At 40.3% G+C, this 16,408-nt stretch overlaps 1 protein-coding gene across 1 annotated transcript; it reads left to right on the plus strand.

The window, feature by feature from the left end:
* Window positions 1-486: 486 nt before the first annotated feature.
* Window positions 487-1,188, plus strand: LOC147433297 (uncharacterized). Its single transcript, XM_086492059.1, is given in 1 exon segment — window positions 487-1,188. A coding segment is annotated over 1 exon segment (645 nt). The 5' UTR covers window positions 487-543.
* Window positions 1,189-16,408: the final 15,220 nt, after the last annotated feature.

Genomic DNA, 16,408 nt, shown 5'->3' on the forward strand with positions numbered 1-16,408 from the left:
TATAGTAAAGAAAAAAATCTAAGACAAATTATTGTTAAAATAGCACATAGGAGCAAAATAAAACCTCTTTTACGACCCTTAATAAATCAGTTACTAAAGTCACTTATAGAGACTAGAGAGGATAATATAAAGATTGAGCGTGAAATCCTAGCAGTGGTATACGTTGTATTGAAGGATTAGTATTGAGAGGAGCTACACGATTGTGTGCATCGTATGAGTGGAGTAGATTCTAATAGAAGAGGAGACCAAAAAAGGGCTAGAGAAGCACGTAGAAAGAGGCAAGAGGAGATAATTGCTCGAGATCTTGCCAATCAACTCGGGTGCATTAATGCATTACTTTTGAAACAAGTACAAGGAGTACTTATTGAGGGATTAAGAGAAGGTAGACTAGTGGGCCAACCCACGCCTGTGAGAGAAATAGGTGACCAACCGTTTAATTTAGAACAGTGTCGGGACTTGGGGTTGAGAAATTTATTTGCTTTACTCAGACCACGAGTACTAAATTTCTGGGAAGACCCACTCTTTGAAAATCCGTTAGATCACATGGCAAAGCCTGTAGCACGAGCTACGATACGATTGGCAGACTTTACACAGTTTGCAGGACTGTGGGATGAAGACCCGGATGCTCATCTTCAAAAATTTGAAGTAACATGTGTAGCAAACGAAATTGTGGATAATGATCAAAAACTACATATTTTCCCAGCTACATTTAAGGATGAAGCTACCAGTTGGTATGGTAATGTACCAGCAGCAAATAGGGCTACTTACCCTGAGCTGACAACAACATTTTTAGCAAAGTTTCGCCGTCGGGGATTCCAAGATAGACTCGCTCAATAGTTAGACTATCTTCAATAGGGGATCAACGAAAGCATTGACCACTACATCCAAAGGATAGAGACAATAGTAAGAAAGATGGGAAATACGGCACCCAATGAGAATACTCAAAACCGTAGCCTTGTAGATGGATTGCGAGATCCAAACGCTCAACAATATGTGAGTTTAAGAAGACCGGTAGACTTAACAGCTGCTAAACAAGAAGCTAGAAATTGGGAAGAGGTGCAATTAAGCCAACAGAGGAGAAGAGAATTGTTTAGTGGACCTAGTATGGTTACTTCTTCCACTATACCTATTCCACGAACTCAAGAGCCTGTATCAGTTATGGAGTTACACCACCACAAGTGGTGGTAAATAAAAATCAAACTCCTTATTATACTCCAAACCCATACATGACAGCTCCAGCATACATGCTGCAGACTGGTACACCATCAGCACCAGCTCTCACAGAAGAGAGGGTAGTCCAATTGATGACAGTCACAGTTGGAAAATTAAAAGAATAAATTTTGAGTGCTTTAAAACCTGAAACGAAAGAAGTATATGCTATAGCTCAACAAGCAGCAGGCCCGTCTATGAGTGCACCTCCAATGAGATCCAATGTGTGGTGTGGGAAGTGCAACGGTTATGGCCATTTGGCAACTAAATGTCCAACTGCATCAAGGGTAGTGCCAGACCAAGTACGTACACTGTTTTGTACCTTTTGTCTAAAAAAACATCATGTGGAAGACATTTGCTTTGTAAAGCAAGCATATGAACGCCGACAAGCAAGGGCTATGAAAACTAATTATAACTTTTTGGATAGGAGCAATATGACTTACGAGATAGGTCCACCACCGCAACCTTTTATGCAAAGGGGCCTACCTAAAACATATCAGCAGCAATTACAACAACAAAGGCAAGGGTTACCCACACAAGGGATACCACCTACGCCAAGGTTACAAGGACAAATGAGGAGAAATTATCCATATAGACCTCCATTTCTCCGGAATAATTTTTGATATACTAACCCAAATATGGGGCCATCTAGCCCTGTGGTATGCTATAATTGTCAACAGGAAGGGCATATAGCTCCCTATTGCCCCAATCCTCATAAAAATCAAGACTATATACCATTATGTCGAATATGTAGCGAGGAGGGTCATTATGAAGATGTATGCCCAAAACGGGTAACTTCATTGCAAAATGACAAAGGGAAAACAAGGTCAATGAGGATCCTAGTACCTCTGCCAATTTAGTAGAGGTTGAACAAGTGCAAGAGGCATTCCCTCGTAAATGAAAAGCAAGGAGAGTGACTTTTTCCAAAGAACCTGTGATGGTTGGGGTAGCTACTCGATCTCAAAATATGGACCATGATAAAGGGTTTATTCTTGAATGTGAATAATAAAGTTGATAACTCTTCCATCAAAGAGTTTGTAGAATCTCCTGAAGAAGCATCTGAGGATCATTCTGCTGATGAATCATCGATTTCTTTAAAGCTACAAGTAGATAAGGAAATTACAAAAGGTATAGCACCTTTTCCAGAAAGATTACAAACATCTATAGTTCACAGAAAGAGTGTACCAGATACCTTTAATTTATGGGAGTTTATGAAAGATTGTAAAATATAATTGCACTTGACCACTTTAGAAGAGATATCTTCTCTTTGTAAGAAGCAATCATATCATAAGCTCGTACGTAGGAGAGGGAACAGAAGAAGCTCTAAAATGATAAAGAAAATTAAAGAAAAAAGAGTTCCAGTGGTAGATATGTTTATGAATCTAGAAGCACCTACTATTTCCTTGGAAATACGAAGCCATAGCGTGACGGGAGTGCAATTCGATGGTGGAGCAGCAGTCAGTTTAATGCCTCAGCAAACTATGAGGAAGTTGGGATTGAAACAACTGGAACCTACAAACATTATTCTACGATTGGCTGATCAACGAAATGTAAAACCTTTAGGGATTTTACAAGGGATCAAGACCGTAGAGTGGCAGGACTTGAATTTCATGTGATCTACTTGATAGTTCGAGCACATTCGTATGGAGCCTCTTTCCCAGTATTATTAGGAAGACCTTGGCTTGTTCAAGCCAAGTGTGTGCAAAGCTGGCACAAAGGAGTGATCACTATTGGTCCTTGCGATGATAGAGTAGAATTGCGAGTTGTCTCTAAGGAATTTTCGAGGGAGTATAAAAAGGCGTTTGTGCCAGACACGGAAGACAACATAGATTATAGTGGCGATAAATTAGAGGATGAAGAGTTAATTAAACAACACTTCTCATTAGATACAGATAAATATTCTTCATTTTTGCACAATGGTTACCATATGCGGATAGAGGATGATTCCACTGGGACAATCTCCACATCAGAGAGTGTTGGTAATTATGCCCATCACCTAGGAATGGGTGAATATGAAGTTCATTATTCTTTCGGTTATGATTCTGATAAGGACATTGCACAATGGATGTCCACCTCAGATGAGTGTAGTGCAAATTGTTTTCATATAGCCTTGGAGGATGACTTAGAGAATGTGGATAAGCCTGACGGAAAATCCAGTGCATTAGTAGAAGTAAACGCTATTTGGGAACAACTATTAAAAGAGCGTGAGTTAGCAGACAAAGATATGGCTCAAGTGTGTCTTTGGGATAACCAAAGGGTTACTATTGGGTCATGTTGTCTCTCGGGATGGAATTACGGTTGATGAGAGTAAGGTTAGTAAAGTCAAAGATTTGCCAGTACCTCATAATATTCGTCAACTGTGAGGATTTCTAGGGCATGCAAATTACTATAGGAGGTTCATTTTGAACTTTGCTTCAATTGTGCGTCCTCTGACAAATTTACTTCAAAAGGATATGGGTTATGTGTGGACTGACAAATCTTAAGTTGCATTTGAGGACATTAAAGATCGGTTGATAAAAGCGCCAATTCTAGTGAGTACTGATTGGACAAAAGAATTTCATATCCAAGCGGATGCATCACATACAGCAGTTGGGACTGTGTTATGTCAAGCGGATGATAATAAAGTTGATCATCCAATCTATAATGCCACTAGGCTCTTAAGTTACCGTAAGCATAATTACACTACAACTGAAAAAGAATGCCTGTCTATTGTTTTCTCTGTCGATAAATTTTGACATTATCTATTGGGAAATAATTTTGTATTTTATGTGGATCATGCTGCATTGAAATACTTGTTTTAAATAAACCTGAGATTTCTGGAAGAGTGATTACAAGAGTATGATTTTGAGGTAGTTGTACGACCAGGCAAGTCACATGTGTTAGCTGACCATCTTTCTAGATTACTCATTGATGATGTAGAGAGGGGAGTTGATGATGACTTACCCGATGCTAACCTGTTTCTGGTCGAAAGTGAGCTACCGTGGCATGCCGACATAGCTAACTTACTTAGCACATCTGAATATCCTCATAAAGCAACTAAGCGTGAAAAGAAGAAACTACTTCTTCAAGCCCATCATTATTCATTGATGGGGGGTTTCTTATATTGTTATTTTCATCATAAAAAAATCTATAGACGATGCTTAAGAGATGATGAGATTTACAAAGTTTTAAAGGAATTACATGATGAGCCTTGTGGAGGCCATTTTGCAGGGGAATTAACTGCAAGAAAAGTATTGATGGTAGGATATTGGTGGCCGACTGTTTATAAGGACTCCTTTACACATTGTGAAAAGTGTGATAAATGTCAGCAATACTAGCTTTGAAACCATTTGAGAAAAGGGGAATAGATTTTGTAGGACCCATAGATCCTCCATCCCAATATCGTTCTAATCGATATATTTTGGTCTGTATAGACTATGTTACCAATTGTGTTGAAGCTAAACCTCTTAAAATTGATAGAGCCTTAGATGTGGCTAAGTTCCTCTATGAGGATATCATTACAAGATTTGGTTGTCCATTAGAGCTGGTTAGCGATCGAGGATCTCATTTCCTTAATGACACTATTAGGGAATTGATCGAGCTCTATAAAATTAAACATCGAAAGTCTACACCTTATTACCACATGAAAACGGGCAAGTGGAAGTTACTAATAGAATTCTGGGTAACATTTTTAAAAAAACGGTAGCTGATGATCGCCGTGATTGGGATGAACGATTACCTGAAGCATTATGGGCTTATCGCACAACTTTTAAGGTAACAACACAAAATACACCCTTCACTTTAGTTTATTGTGTTGAAGCCATATTTCCAATCGAAAAGGAGATTCCAACCTTAAGGGTTGCCTTATCTACTAGACTTGGTGAAGAGGAATCTTTAAAAGATAGGCTGTTTACCTTGACTAAACTCGACGAGATGCGCTTGTTAGCCTTACAAAGTCTTGAGGCTATGCAAAAGCGACGTAAAGCTTGGCATGATCGCCATATTAAATTTTGGAAATTTCAAAAAGACGTGCAGATACGATGGCTAGGTCCTTTTAACGTACTTCGGACCTTCACTAATGGGTCCTTGTTAGTTCAGGACATTGACGAAGCTTTAGATGCTTTTAAAGTCTGAGAGTGAAACATTATTTCACTTATTTCTCTATAAAAACAAAAAAAAAAATGACATAACGGTAAAACCATTAAAAATATATTAAAGTTTTACCCTATGGAGGGGGTCTTTAGCGTGCAACACCTTTTGGCGTAGCCAATGCACCTGCACTATTCCCTCATATGTAGCGAGAGGCTTTAAAAAAAAACAAAACAAAACCACAAAAATACAAACCAATAAAAAATTCCACAAAGAAATGTTTCCTTTTATGTTTTATTCAAAACATAACACTAAAAAAAACAACAAAAACAAAATCACCAAACCAAAACAAATAAAACAAAAACCCATAAAAATTAGGAGTAGGATAACTACATTCCTTTAGGAGGAGTGTAGTCTAATCTTTTTGCACAACCGAGCAATTTTGTATGGAGAAGATACCTTTTACAAATTGGAGCTGATTGTCAAAGCTATATCTAGGGATGTAGTTCTAAAGTGGAGCATTTTCAAGCAAATTAAGCAGGTTGTTTACTTCTAACTATAATGCTCAAAATTTTCTTCTTCTTGTTTAGTTTTTATCATTTTTATGCTTGTTGTAATAGATGTGTCAGTGACAAGTTAAAACCACACTATTCATAGTCATATTAAACTTGTTAGCTTAGGGGGTTTATATATCCTTTTTAACTTTCCTTTATCTAGACTTAGCAATCACTAATCTTGACCAAGCTGTTAGTGGCTGAGAGAGGTAGTCAAGGTGATTATTTAATAGGGTCACTATAGCTAAACTAGTTTTGGGCAATATATTTATGCTCTTGATGGTGATCTCAAGATCCCTAAAAGTGATGTAGGTATCTGTGGTTGGGGGTATAGACCTTTAAACTCTAGATTATGGGTGATATGTTAGTTAATTTACACTAGTGATGCGCCAAGGGGAGAATAAAACAAAACTTTTATGTTATATGTTGTGTGACCATCGCTGTATAGGTTTGGTAGGCGGGTGGGTCCACTTTGTCTCTAGAGACAGAGCCACGAGCCGTAGCCAGGTTTTGTACGAGGTGGAAGTGTAAGTGCTAATAATTCCTACTCGACGCAGCAGTGAGAGTGGAATGTGTGTGAAATATTTTTTTTAATAAAAAAAACAATCAAGTCTGACGTGACTTGCTAAAAATCAAAATAAAAACAAAAACAAGAAAAAGAATGCATGCAAAAAAAAAACACTAAAAACTTGGGAATTCAAAAGAAGGGAACTTAAATTAAGGGCGATGACTTTCACTTAGATGTGAATACTGTATATTTTCTATAATATAGGGGTAAATTTTTTTACCTCTATAGAGCTCTAGCACCATGGAGAGGGGTTGTTCTTGCTATTAAACAATAATAAATTTATTGTTTTGTCTAGTGCAGTTTATAGTTATTCCATTAACTAGTCACCTTATTATTAAGTCTAGTTGCTATTGGTGAGGTTTAGGTTTGTGATTTTTAAATCTTTATAAATGCTATTTAGGGAGGATATATGCACCTCCTAGGGTTAACATGTTTATATAACTATGTCTAGTGTTTATTAATTTTCCACTGAGCTATCATTGACTAACTGAGTAACGATTTTATTGTTGAAACAAATCTAGTTCTTGTTTTAAAATAAGTAAGAATGGACAGACTACTGGTGTTAGTGTAATGTGTTTCAAAGTTTATGCTCACGAGGGGGTTCGCAGTTAAGGAGGGAAGCCAATTATTTTTCAAAGTGTAGTTGTAAAGCTGGGAGTTGCAGCAGTTCAAGAAATTCATACAAGTGTAGAAGACATTATTGTTCGTCGAGGATGACTTCATAATTCAGTGAGGCAGGAATGTAGACACCGGAATATTTTTACATTTTGTACCAAAACTGAGGTAACTTGGGATCTGCACGGGCATGTTAGGTGCATTAGCATGTTAATGATTGCCATAATGGATGCATTAGTGCTAATGTTTGTCAGCTTTTATGACTGCTTTGCTGATAAGGTGTTACCTAAAGTACTTAATCATTTAATGACTGGAGTCAGTTTTAGAGAACTTACTGATAGCTACCTTAACGACTCTAAATTCAAGTTATGACCATTAGGTATCTCAGTTTGTGCTGAATAGGAAATTATCAATTCTAAATGAGTCCCTAGCCTAAGTTTAGCCGACTAAATGATCAGATACTAGCTAGACTTTGCGCTTGGCCCGAAAGAAACTCCAAAATTTCATAGGTATTAGTGACCGCAATGAGGTTGTGAACTCAAGATTTGTCAAAATTGATCTTTATGATCTCTTACCATTATCATTACGACGTTAAAATCCTTTCTCTTGATGAGTGCCTTGGTAGAAGGAGAGTAAGTGAATGAAAGAGGGTTACCCTCTGTCGAGTCCAAGTGGGATATAGAGAGAGAGAGGTCTGTTATCTATAGTATCAAGGATAAAGAAGGAATGACTATTGTCGCATCGATCTTTGAGGTCTTTTGGGATTGCCTTTATGATGTTAAAAAAGGAGCATTACCGAGCAAGAGCAAGAAATTTTAAGTTCAAGGCTTGCCAGCCTAGGTCTTTGAAGTCTTGGGTGTTTTTGTAACTATGAGACCATTTCTGAGTAGGAGCATGTGAACGGAGCTTATGATAATGAATTAGAAAAATTTCTAAATAATATTGCATGGCCATTTTTTCTAATAAAAAAAGGGAAAACAGTTGAGAACTGTTGCGTGCAAGAGTCACCTGAAGAAGTGGGAGGTCGCTAGAGAGAGAGAGGGAGTTGCGTATCGTTTCTTGCCAAGAAGGGGGGGAGTAGGAGGTTAGCGCTACAGTCCGGAGATAAGCTAGAGAGAGTATAGCGTTGCAGGAGATAGAGAGATAAAGTAGGAGAGAGACAGAGTCTTTCCGGGACTGTATGTGTGTAGTAGAAGAGAGAGAGAGAGAGACAGAGAGAAGATAGCGCTAGTGAGAGAAAGTTGACAATGTGTGTATGTTTGTGTGTATGGGAGTATAGCAGAGAGAGAGTAGGCCGCACGTGAGCGTATCTCTGTGTAGGATTCAAGATAGAGGAAGAAACTAATAGTCACTTGTATGTAACGATATTGAAAAGAGAGAGATTGAGGGATTAGTTTCCTGTTAGTGCTATTAGAGAGAGAGAGAGAGAGAGAAGTTGTCTCTGTATAGCGCTAGAGAGAGAGGATGTTGGGAAAGGTCGCAGGCAGAAGAAAGAGGATGGTGAGTGTGAGTAGTAGGAGATGAGAGAGAATTGCGAGCCTCTAGATGTCCTGTGTGTGTGTCCTGTGTAGGAATCATAGAGAGAGAGAATGCTATCATCAGTCTATGTGCGTGAGTCTTGTGTTATTCTTGCATGCAAGAAGTGGGAGGTCTCTAGAGAGAGAGAGGGAGTTGCGTATCATTTCTTGCCAAGAAGGGGGGGAGTAGGAGGTTAGCGCTACAGTCAAGAGATAAGCTAGAGAGAGTATAGCGTTGTAGGAGATAGAGAGAGAAAGTAGGAGAGAGAGAGAGAGAGTCTTTCCGGGACTGTGTGTGTGTAGTAGAAGAGAGAGAGAGAGAGACAGAGAGAAGATAGCGCTAGTGAGAGAAAGTTGACAATGTGTGTATGTTTGTGTGTATGGGAGTATAGCAGAGAGAGAGTAGGCCGCATGTGAGCGTATCTCTCTGTAGGATTCAAGATAGAGGAAGAAACTAATAGTCACCTGTATGTAACGATATTGAAAAGAGAGAGATTGAGGGATTAGTTTCCTGTTAGTGCTATTAGACAGAGAGACAGAAGTTGTCTCTGTATAGCGCTAGAGAGAGAGGATGCTGGGAAAGGTCGCAGGCAGAAGAAAGAGGACGGTGAGTGTGAGTAGTAGGAGATGAGAGAGAATTGCGAGCCTCTAGATGTCCTGTGTGTGTGTCCTGCGTAGGAATCATAGAGAGAGAGAATGCTATCATCGGTCTGTGTGCGTGAGTCTTGTGTTATTCTTGCGTGCATGAGCATAGCAAGTCAGTCAGAGAAAGAGCGAGAGAGAAAGAAAGAGTGAAATTAAAAAACAAGTTTCAAAATCATGTTGCTGAGTGACTCACGTTAACGTGAGAGGAGCCGCTGTTTGATTTCGGACGAAGACGGAAAGCAAAACATTGGAAAGTGAAAGTTAAAAATTCTCTAGTTAGTTTTTTAATATTTCCAAACGATTTCATAACACTGAAAATAAGCATTTCTAGTTTCTTAATTGAGAATAAATTTGATCATTTGAAGATGTATCTGCATTAAAAACATGTTTGGAGATGAAATGTTGCATATTGTTGCATGATTGATGGCATTTGGGAAAGGAAATTATATCATTGACAACTTTTGGCAATTTCAATGGAAATTTACATTTTACGAGATTATTCTGGTGTTTTTGATTGAAAACTTTGCAAATTTATTCAGTGAATCTAGATACAATGTTCAATAATCTAAAATCCAATGAGCGATTGATTTGTTCTATGAGTCTAGAATGTGTGAGTTTTGAACTCTAGCGGTCAAGTAAATGCCTGAATAAATGCGTGTTGATAAATCTTGCCTAAAAACTCCATTAAAAACGTATATGAGAACTCAAATTTCAACCATAAATAGCATATCTAGAGATGCATACATGAGAAATAGTGCATATTGGAGAGTTGGCATAAGAAACTGGGAGGGCATATATATTTGGACTACAAAGCATAGCAAAGTAAGTGAAATACGAACGCAAAATCAGAAATTAGTTAAAATAAGCTTGAAAGCCGCAAATATATGGCAAATTAGTGCACGTCTAGGTTAGTTAGGGGACCGTTGGTTTAATTGAACGTTATTTAGAAGACTTGGAAGGCGACATTCATTTGGTGTGTCCGCCGGGAGTTCGGCTAGCTACTTTAGCTACGGGGTATCCTGGTGCATAGACTTTGCATGCCGATTGTTCCCTGGTTAGACCTAGAGACCTAGAGTGAGATAAAGAGCTGTTTAGTCTAAGTTAGGGAGTGAGAGCACACGTAAGTATTCCCATGGGGTCCTTGGATTTAAAGAGCCGTGGTTGTTTCGTGTGAGAGACAATCAATTCAAAAATAGTACACAAGTGTCCGTGGACACTTAGAATTCTCCATTTAATAGGGAGATTCAATCAAATCTCAATAAGTTGAGTTTCCATACTAAAAGTAATACGACTATACTCAAGGGTTCTATGTTGTTAGAATGGGTGAGCAATTTGCCCGTTCTCATTAAGTGGAAAATATTAGACCAGCTTTTAGGAGCCACGAGCGCTGTAGAGTACACTTATAAAGGCCTATACATAGGTTGGCTGTGTAGTGCATTAGGAGAAGAAGGAGAGTGTGTACACGAGTACGCTGAACCGGAAAGGGCTGTAAACATAGATGCTGAGTAGCTAGAAACCTTAGAAATAATCGTTAACACCGCTAGTGATCCTGTGCAAAAACCCTTAACGCACCTAGACACATACGCAGCAATCCAGCTGATCGCCCACTGGAAAATATTGAACGTGATATACTATAGGACAATAGCATTCGACTCAGGAAGGGGATACCATTGTGAAAGGTACTCGATTCCAAAAGAAAGAATGCTAGCATTTAGCGATATTCGGAACTACTTAGCATTAGGGAGTGGGGTTCCTAGAGAGTTGGACCCTTACATGATTAAAGAGCATAGGGACATCCTTGGCTAGAAGAAAAATCTGCATCTCAGTGGCTTTTGTAGAAGAAAGTAACTATAAAGTATGCTTAGAAAACTACGGCCTAACGTCGAGTGGCTCCAAGTGTATAAAAATTGGGATTTCCAACCCCAAAACATTGTGTCGACAAACTCTGTAGGGTCACTAAGTCAACTACAAACAAAGAGTAGAAGGAGGACTCATTGTCAATATTGTTGTCGTGTTCCACATCCACCTTGTGTGATTGGAAACATAAGTTCAACGATTACAGTAAAGAAAATAATCTAAGACAAACTATTGTTAAAATAGCACATAGGAGCAAAATAAAACCTCTTTTACGACCCTTAATAAATCAGTTACTAAAGTCGCTTATAGAGACTGGAGAGGATAATATAAAGATTGAGCGTGAAATCCTCGCAGTGGTATACGCTGCATTGAATGATTAGTATCGAGAGGAGCTACACGATTGTGTGCATCGTATGAGTGGAGTAGATTCTAATAGAAGAGGAGACCAAAATAGGGCTAGAGAAGCACGTAGAAAGAGGCAAGAGGAGATAATTGCTCAAGATCTTGCCAATCAACTCGAGCGCGTTAAGGTGTTACTTTTAGAACAAGAACCAGGAGTACTTGTTGAGGGATTAAGAGAAGGTAGACTAGTGGGACAATCCACGCCAGTGAGAGAAATAGTTGACCTGCTGTTGTCGGGAGTTTTTTGGAGCAAAGAATTGCGCATATGTACATATCCATGCATGGTGCATCGAATAAAGTATTGCCCATTTTCCAAAGCGACGTGGTTACGTGGGGCCCACATGTGTACAGGTAGGACAGTATATACATAGTGCATCGATTTTCATCGTTACCAGTACTAGTGTGTTTTTTCTACAATAATGAGGAGTTGGTAGCACGTAAAACTTTTGGAGGAAACTATCCGCGGGCCGACGACATGAGCTAAGCAGGTGCGTCAGATGACATCTAGTGGCGTCAGGAGGCCGAACGGGGTCAATACTTGCATGTGGAGAAGTACGGACACAACATGGGTGTTTCCTTGTGATAATTATGCAGAAAGGTCATCATGAGGACCATACTTTGGGGCCACTTCACGTTGTGGCGGGATGTATTATTGGAAAAAGCTGAGTGCCAGGTGTGCGGATGATGCAAAAGGTGACAACTATGCACTCGTGGTCAGTTTTTGGCATGTTCGGGGTCTGTTTGAGGTCATCTAAAAGGCCAAGGGTGCCCAAGTAATAAAGCTAAGTGTGGGAATGGAAAAAACAGAGAGAATACCAGAAAAAACATGGAGAAGAGAGGAGGAACATCCGCAGGTGTGTTTTTGGGGTTTTTGGAGCCTGTTTTGGCCGTAAACTGCTCATCCGAGGTCGGATTTGAGCACTTTGACCTTGTAGACTGGGGTTTTGGGCCGCTCCGGACGCGATGGCGCTATCCATTTTTCCAAATTCCTCCCTCTTTTTCTGCTATTTTGGTTGTGTAAGTTTCTCCTATGAGCGAAGTTTCTGCTCCAGTTTGTGATTGTATCTGGTTTATTTTACCCACATTGTGTGAGCTGTTTGCCCCATTGGTGTTGGCCCAAGATCACTTGTATCTAGACATTAGAAGTTCTCCTCTTTTGAGCAGAGTTTTTTGGGTGTGTGTGTGTGTGTGTGTGTGTATCTCTTTGTGGAGTGGGAAAGTGGATAGTCTCTCTCCTCTCACTCCAGGGGTGTGTTCCCTCTCTCGGCCAGGTGTGTTGTGTGAGCCGAGTGGTGCCCCATAGTGTGTTTGTGTGTGTATCTTTCCAAGAGTGTGTGTCGGGTCATTATAGAGGCGTTCTGTGTGTTTCCATCCCGCTCACATTCTTTTGGTGCCCCCACTGAGGATCTTCTTCGAGTACCTTCTGCTTCGAGCTTCAACCTTCGAGATTCGGGATTACAGGTTGCAGGTTGCAGACTACAGGTTACAGGTTACACGGACAGATACAGGTACAGGGACAGGTACAAGTGATTTACATAGGTACAAGTAGTTGGAGTACAGTGATATACTAGCAGTGGAGTCACTTGCACACAGTTGTTGTGGGTATGCATCATTTAGCGCCTGTTTGAGTGCATTATCTATTGGATTGTACGTTACTTGTGCAAACTGCCATTGTACGCATTTGTGGAGCCATACTTAGGTTTTATTTGGTAGTCCCAGCCATTTCTGAGACTTGGTCTGGAAGATAGTCATTTTTGAATTTGACTATACGCGATTTGCATTAGCCTTCGTGTGAGGGTCGATAGCGTGATGTTTTATTGAGCTGGGGGATTCGCAAATGTGGAGATCCTTTTGGTGATACAGGTAGATGGAGCACCCTTTTCGTGACCTTGCCATAGGCTATGTACTAGCGATTCCTATTTGATGCTCGCGTTTTATTGTTGACAGTTTATGCATACATATATGGTCTATATTTTGGGTTCACACTGCTCTACTTCTGGGGAAACTCTGCCAAAATTTTTCCGAGTTGTGATGGCTGGTTTTTTGGTCTTTTAAGCCATTTATGCTGTTATGCTGCTGAAATTTTGGCAAAATCAGAGGATAAGACAGGTGTGCTTTCTTGGGAGTTGCATGGTTTACTTTAATGGATGATCAAAATGGCCCTCAATTCACTCCTTTTCATTTAACTCAAAGAATCCAGATAAATGTTCATGTGTCCAGGAAGATTTTTTTCCAGCAGCGCATAGTCTTTATGTTCCGGCCAAGAAGATTAACGGAGATACTGGAATGTCCTTTACCTGTTGTAACTCCAATGATCAACTACGAAAACTCATTTGATGCGCATGTGTTTGTGATTATCTAAAGCTGAGCTCCATTGAAGTTTCTGGGGATTGGGTAGTGAAACGTTTTGGGTTCTGCACGTTGTGAGCGGGATGGAAACACACACAACGCCTCTATAATGACCCGACACACACTCTTGGGATGATACACACAAACATTATGGGACACCACTCGGCTTACACAACCAGCCTGGCCGAGACAGGAAACACACAGACGGAGTGAGAAGAGAGAGATTTCCCACTTGCCCAATCAACACTCACACATACACACTCTCAATTCAGCTCAAAGGAGGAAAATTGCTGTTGTTTAGACTCAATGAAGCTCAGCCCAACACCAATGGGGCAAATAGTTTACACAATATTGAGGAAATGCACCAGATACGACCACAAAGTTAAGCAGAGGCTTCACTCACCGGAGAAGATTACACAGAAAAAAGAAGAAAATCTGTGAGGAATTTTGCAAAATGGACAGTGCCATTGCGTCCGGAACGCCCAAAAACCCCAGTCGACAATGTCAAAGTGCTCAAATCCGACCTCGGATGAGCAGTTTAGGGTCAAAAAATGCTCCAAAAACAGCAAAAACACACTTGCGGCTATTCCTCCTCTCTTCTCCATGTTTTTTCTGGTTTTCTCTCTGTTTTTTCAGTTCCCACACTTAGCTTTATTAGTTGGGCACCCTTGGCCTTTTAGATGACCTCAAACGGACCCCGAACATGCCAAAAACTGACCTCGCAGTACATAGTTGTCACCTTTTTGCATCATCCGCACACCTGGCACTCATTTCTTTTCAATAATGCGTCTCGCAACCACGTGAAGTGGCCCCAAAAAGTGGTCCTAATGATGACCTTTCTGCATATCTCTCACAAGAAAACACCCACGTTGTGTTCGTATTCATCCACGTGCAAATATTGACCCCGTTCGACCTCCTAACTCCACTCGATGCCATGTGACACACCTGCTTACCTCATGTCATCGGCCCATGGATAGATTCCTCGAGAAGTTTTACGCACTACCAAATCCTCCTTATTGTAGAAAAAACATAGTGGTACTCTTAATAGTGAAAATCGATGCACTATGTACACCCTGTCCTACCTGTACACATGTGGGCCCCACGTAACCACCTGGCTCTGAAAAATGGGCAATTCTTTATTCGATGCACCATGCATGTGTATGTACATATGCGCAATCCCTTGCTCCAAACAACTCCTGACATAATTTGCCCATCCCCTAGCCTGCTAGATCATTCATGATCAGCAACAGCAAAGAGAGATATGAGACTCGCCGCATCACATGTCTCCTTATCCCTCATCAACACTGCTTGATCCATAGACAGCTCATCTTGCTCCACCATCATCAATCTAGGATGATACAATTTAAGACGCAATCCATTTACCCTTGACTTATGTAGAACACCATCCAGGTTACCCATCTCATATGTGCCATTTGGAAAACACTCCACTACTTTGAAAGGGCCTTCCCACTTAATTTGAAACTTCTTTTGGAAGGTGTTGTCCAGCTTACTGTTGTAGCGCAAAACCAAGTCATGTTTCTTGATACCCTTACTTTTGACCTTTTCATTTATCTTTGCCAAAGCTTTATCCTGCATCTGCCCATAATGCTCTAATGCGCTCATCCTATCCAACTGGATCTCTTGTAACTGCAGGAGCCTCTCTTCGAATGCATCACTAGGTGGCCCAAGCAACTTCTCTAACATCTTGGCCACAGGCAACTCTACCTCCACAGGCAATAGTGCTTCCTTTCCATACACCGAATGAAATGGAGTAAACCATGTACCTGTCTTCACCGAAGTACAGTAAGCCCATAATGCACTAGGCAATTCCAAATCCCAATTCTTTCCTTGGTGCTCTGTCACTTTAGAAAGAATTTGTACCAACTCACCATTGAATCTTTCATTTAAGCCATTACACTGCGGGTAATAAGGAGTGGTATGCTGGTGCCTAATCTTCATCTTTGTGCATAAGAAGTCTAGCAGTTTAGCTCTAAATCCTGGCCCCTTATCTGAAAGTAGCTCTAATGGCACCCCAAACTTGCAACATATTTCATCATACACAAATTTTGCCACATCCTTTGCGGTGATCTGTTTTACTACTATAGACTCTGCCCATCTAGAGAGATAGTCCACTGCCGTCAAGATATAGCTTTTTCCCCTGCTTGTGATAGGTAACGGGCCTATTGCATCAATCCCCCACTTTTCAAACACATCAAACGCCATAATGGTTTTTCGTAGCTCTGGCTTCAACACTCTCTTCCCAAATGCTTGACACCTATTGCAAGACCTACACCAATGGTGAACATCCTTGTGGAAACTAGGCCATACATACCGCTCTTGCAAAATCTTATGCAAGGTGATCTTTAGAGCAAAATGGCCACCACATGCGCCTTCATGATTCTCTTCCAACACTCTGTAAAGCTCCTCCCGCCAAGGTACACGTCTCAACACGAGATCAGCCCCTTTCATGTATAAGACATCACCAATCAATTTGTACTTGTATGCTCTATGCACAAAGCCTTACTTCTTAGACTTTTGAATCTCCTTTGGAATGATTCCTGTTAGCAAAAACTCCTCTTCTTGAGCCAAAATTTCCCGGCCATGATAAAGAGGTAAAGTGGTCC

This window comes from Adiantum capillus-veneris, chromosome 20, assembly GCF_014529385.1.
Source record: "Adiantum capillus-veneris isolate H3 chromosome 20, ASM1452938v2, whole genome shotgun sequence".
Classification (NCBI taxonomy): domain Eukaryota; kingdom Viridiplantae; phylum Streptophyta; class Polypodiopsida; order Polypodiales; family Pteridaceae; genus Adiantum; species Adiantum capillus-veneris.